Raw genomic sequence first — 5,518 nt, forward strand, 5'->3', positions numbered from 1 at the left:
TTGCCATGAACTTGTCAATAGTCACAAGCTTCGATCAGGTATGAAGTCCATGATGGTAAATGTTTTGGAATCTGAAGCAAAATGTTTGTTTTGCATTCAGATAGACCATGGCAAACATTTGAAATACTCAGGCTTCTCCTTGGAAAAGTGATGGAGGATATCCTTAAAATTGAAAAATGCGATGAAAGAAAAAGTATGGTTAGGAAAACCTGGCAAATAATTTAACTTTAGAAGCTGAAAAAAAAAAAAAACTTTAGCAGGTAAGAGAAGTCTCAAATTAAGAATTGGTGTACAATCTTTGAGAGGGAGGGAGACTTAGGGTGCGTTTGGTTGGGGGGAAAGAAAAGGAAAGGAAAGAAAAAGAATACAAGTATGATGTAATTTGGTTGGATTTTATAAAAGGAATGACCATTTAAAAGGAATGGTCATTCAACAATTTTGGGTCCTCACTTAGATTGGCCGGTTTGCTTGATTAGTTGGCTTCTTCTGTGCAAAATCACTAGCTTCATATAATTTTGCCAAGCCAATTGCCATCGTAAGCGTAGCCGGTTAGTTAGCTTTTACGTCCGTATGATTACTTTCCTTCAGACCGGTGACGAAAAAGCTTGACTTCCTCTCTTGGGAGAGAGAACCAATATTAGCTAATAACTTCTCAAAATTTCCTTGATAATCAATCACCGAACCAGTTTGTCGAAGTTAAATGAGCTCACTAAACGGATCTTCAAATTGTTGGGGCTAAAACGAGAGAAGACTCCTCGCTTGAGATCTTCCCAGGTAACATAAACAAGTTCTTCTAATATTTGGAACCAAAGTTGGGCATCACTCTCCAGATAGAATGAGGCCAAAGTGACCTTATCAGATTCAACAATTTCATGGAGTGAAAAATACTTTTCTGCCCTACACACCCACGTCGTAGGATCGTCGCGGCCATCGTAACGGGGAAAATCAATCTTTAATGTCTTGGGGACATAATTGTGGAGAGAACCCAATTGATTGATGCCGGAGTTGACGCTAGTTCGGCTGCCACCCTTGTTAGCAGAATGCTCGCCTTCATCCTTACTTTTGGCGGAAACCTGTTGACTGAGCTGCTCCATTCTCTCAGTGATGTGACCCAACATCTCCTTCTGACTTGTGGCAAGAGCTGCCATTGTCTCTTCAAGTTTCGCCATTCGATCTTGCATATCCGGCGCTCTGATACCAAAATGATACGTACAACAACTAAGCAAAGAAAAAGTGAAAGTTTATTGGCTAATTATATGAGGAACGTCCAATGCCTCCCAATAACTGAAAGAGTCAAATAATCGTTCGATGTCTTTTATTTAGAATAAGCCAAGTCTTATATAATGACTTGCTTAACGTTTACATGCATAAGGTAGGAAACAATAGCTGAAAACAGACACGTTCACACGTCTACAACTAATTCAATGATTAAACATCTATGACTAATTCAAATATTAAACAGAGAAAAATAAGGAATACAATAATAACTACTCTAGAGATGAGATTTTCTTCTAGCGGCATCGCGTCATTGTAACAGATTGTTTCTCCATTCACTCCATTGATCATCTGAGGTCTCAATAGTATTTTGTGTCACCAACTAATTCTAGATGTTGATCCCCTTGTTGTTGATTGTCATCTGGTTGAATTTGAGCAAATGGATCATTTGGCATTTCCCTCCTAAGAAAATTTTGTAATAAGCAGCATGCCAAAATAGTTCTATTTTGTATCGTAATTGAATAAAATGCAAGGCTCCTAAGAATTGCCCGTCGATTTTTAAGCACACCAAAACATCGCTGATCAATGACATTTTTAGCAGCCGAGTGCCTTAAATTTAGAAGTTCTTTTGCAGAATTTGATTGTTGTCCTGAAGATGGTAACTTTGTCCAGAGAATGGAGAAAGAAATCCATTGCAATTTGCATACTCAGCATCCACAAGATAATATTGACCAAATTATTTAACAAATACCGCAAAATTATTTGACGATTCCAACTTGAGGAAATCTGTTTTCTGAGAGATTTGAGGATTGTGTTGATCTTGCGTGTGTAAACTTCTTGACCGAACATGGGTAAAATCTTGTGTTGATTCCTCTGAATTTCTTGTTTTTGGTTTCTGTTATGTTCCAAGTCTTGTGTTAGGAACGGTAACAAACCCTTCACCACTATTTGTTACGTTCATTAAAGACTAATTCACAAGTATAAATAGTAAATAACAAGAACTAAAATTAAAAAACCACCCATATAGGATATCAGAGCAAAACTATTTTTAGTGAAATAGACTAATTCACAATTAAGGCGCGTTTGGAGTACTTGATTTTGGTTTACTAGAGCTACAAGTTTGGGCCGGGTTAAAGAGACTGGCCCAATACCCACCACACTTGACCCGATCTGGTTTGAAATTTCCATTCCGGCTCGGGCTGGGATTTCGGGCCCGAAAGCTAATTCGGGTCGGGCTGGGTGGACACAAACATCCTATTTAAATTTTTTTTTTTTAAAAATACCTTGTACATTTTTCGGCAAGGCCAAATTGACCCTAAACTTTTCGGCTTTTAGGGTCAAGTTGGGTTGACCCTCTCTCTTTTAAGCCGGATTAGCCCAACCTAAATTTTCTCTTCGGACTGTTGGGCTTGGGGCGATCTGGGCACCTGAACTTACACCTTTATTAAAACTCATTGTGAAAATAGGAAGATAAATACTCAGGCATGATTGATGTGTTGAATTGTATGGTATGGTATCGTAACGTATCTTATCTTATTGTATTGTTCTATAACATGGTATTTGGTTTTGAGTCGTTTTATGATAATGTATTACAATAAAACCTCTATAAAATAATATTGTTGGGAGTGCGGAAAAATATTACATAGCAAGGTTATTAATTTATCGATAAATTAATATTTTATTAATTTAAAAGGAGATTTATATTTTAATAACTTGTGCCATTTTATTACATGTTATTGTTTTAACTATGATTCATATATGAGTTGTAAGTAAAAAAAAAAAGGTAGTGGATCTAATCAAAATTGATATATTTACATATAGAATTTCAAAAGTTATCATGTATATAAGAAATGTTATGTACATGTACATAAAAGCCCAAAAATTAATGCAATTAAATTGTACATAGAACGTTAGTAAGTACATGAATAGACATAAAATTGATGTAAACATTTTTTAAATTTAATGCCAAGAAGAAAAAAAAACTCCTTAATTTGATGATTTTTATATGATATTTATTATTATTATTATTATTTTGTATTTGATTAATTAATAATTTATATCTTCATTAGGCCCTAAAAGATTTGAAAAAAAAAATAGAGAAAAGTACATGGTTTACCATTTTTTTTAGAAACCTTTTATTTATGCCACTCTAAATAATTAAGTGTCATCTCATCATAGCATCTATTTTTTTTTTAGGAAAAAAAAAGGGTAAAATTTAAGCATTAACCGTAACATCTCTTGACTACAACCCCACTATTAAGTCCGATTTGAGATTTGGACTGGGGTCCAAGACTGACAAGGAAGTAAGGGGTTGGGGTTTTGGATTGGGACCAGGTTCTAGGGTCGAAGTCTAAGATTTGAACTGAGGTCAGGGTCTAGGGCCAGCATGAGGTTTGGGGTCCGAAAGTGACAGATCGAAGTCAAGGTCAAGGTTCGACAGCAAGACATGTTTAAGGTCTTAGACTATACGGGTGTATGATGTCAAGGCCAAGAATTGGGGCTTAGATTGAGGTCCGTAATAAGCACCAATGGTCGAGGTTCGAAACAGAATTGGGTTAGAATGCGGGGTCTAGAATCGGCACTCGTTTCAAGTCTAGACCAACACCAAGTTCATGGTCTAGGATCGACATTGTGGTGGGGGGATTCAGGATGGAGCGAAGCATACAGGACAAGCACCATGGTCGGGTGATTGCAACATGAGGGAGAATTGTGAGACATTGTCAAATTCAGAAGAATAGACATCTTCAATGTAATGCTATAATTAATGCGCTAATTATTGATTTAACATTTAAGTGTAAAAAATACTTTCCAGTACAATGTTATTTATTGTGTGCCAAAATTTACCATATATTATATTATGTGGTAAATTTTTCATTAAGTAGAGCATATGGTTTGACACTTGATTCCTATGGTTAATATGGTTACTTTTTCATTTAATCATTACAACTTTTACTTTTTCAAATTATTTTAAAATTAAAAATTTACTTTTACAACTTTCAAAACTTAATAATTATAAAAAAAAAAGTAGATTTTATCATTTTAACTAACATTATGCATTGGAACACTCATAAAAATAACATGTGCTATCATACTTTTTAGTGTTATATATAATTGGTATTAGCATTTATACCGGAGATGATCTAAATATTAATAAAAAGTTTTTTTTTCTGAACAGTATCAATGAAAAGTTAGAGTGAATGTGATGATGACAACCGTGTTAAAAAGTTTAGGAGAAATTTATAAAATTTATCTATTTTAAAAACTAGTGTAAGCAAAATTGAGAAAAAAATCTAAAATCATTAAATCATACTAGATAGAGTGCGGGTGTTTCTAATATTTCTTTCAATAAATAGGTCAACAGTGATTAAAAGAGAATTTGAGAGTGGCAAAATTTAGGGATAGAATTTTCTGATGATCCTATTTAAGATTCAGGTATTTGTATCCTAACTTTATTTCTGTGAATATAATTATCTGCTTGGATATTATGATCTTTTAAATAAGTTTATCACAATTTCAATGAGTTTTGACTAAAGTCAACTAATCCCAATGTAGCAAGGAAGTATGCGCCTCAGTCCCACGTATATTATTATTATTTGAAGTTAATCCCACGTATATTATATATGGGTGGCATTTTATTTTACGTGTTATTTTTAATTGAGGACTTTTTTTCTAAATAACGAATATCATATATATATATATATATATTTTAATAGTTGCTATATTTTAATAGTTGCTATGTTATTTCATTGCTATGTATAATTGTTTTTATAGTTGTACTAGAAATATGACTCCTAAACGCATTTAACTACAAAATGAATATATATATATATCGGGAGAACACATTTTAGTTCAAAGTACAAAACCTATGAGGAAACAGTATTCAAACCCAATACAATTAGAGTTCAAAATGATTTCATATTACACACACACACACACACACATATATATATATACATACATATATATCGTTTTCTCATCCATATGAGTACACGTCCAGAAAGGCACTTGTTGAGAGATATTGTTAATTAGGGTTAGCAGTGAAGAGTTATACCATGGAATCGCCTTCTTCAGCATCTCAGAAACATAAAGTTGTCGGACTTCTTGGAAAAGGATCTTATGCTACAGTTTACTTAGCTCGTCACAGACACACAAACGATCCAATTGCTCTGAAAACAGCAAGACTAGAAAAATCATCTACCCTCGTCAAAGAAAATAGAATTCTCGAGTATTTTCGCAACTGCTCCGAAATCGTCCACTCCTATGGCGCCGAGTCCACCGTCGAAGACGGGCACGAATTCTACAA

At 34.2% G+C, this 5,518-nt stretch overlaps 1 protein-coding gene across 1 annotated transcript in view; it reads right to left on the reverse strand.

Moving 5' to 3' along the window:
* Positions 1 to 5,405: 5,405 nt before the first annotated feature.
* Positions 5,406 to 5,518, reverse strand: part of LOC21399889 — a 10,860-nt gene continuing 10,747 nt past the window's right edge. The window contains exon 2 of the mRNA XM_010089687.2: positions 5,406 to 5,512. Within this exon, the coding sequence (XP_010087989.2) occupies positions 5,406 to 5,512 (107 nt within the window). The remainder of the gene's footprint in view (positions 5,513 to 5,518) is intronic.

The sequence above is a fragment of the Morus notabilis genome, unplaced genomic scaffold (genome assembly GCF_000414095.1).
Source record: "Morus notabilis unplaced genomic scaffold, ASM41409v2 Scaffold193, whole genome shotgun sequence".
In the NCBI taxonomy this organism is placed as follows: domain Eukaryota; kingdom Viridiplantae; phylum Streptophyta; class Magnoliopsida; order Rosales; family Moraceae; genus Morus; species Morus notabilis.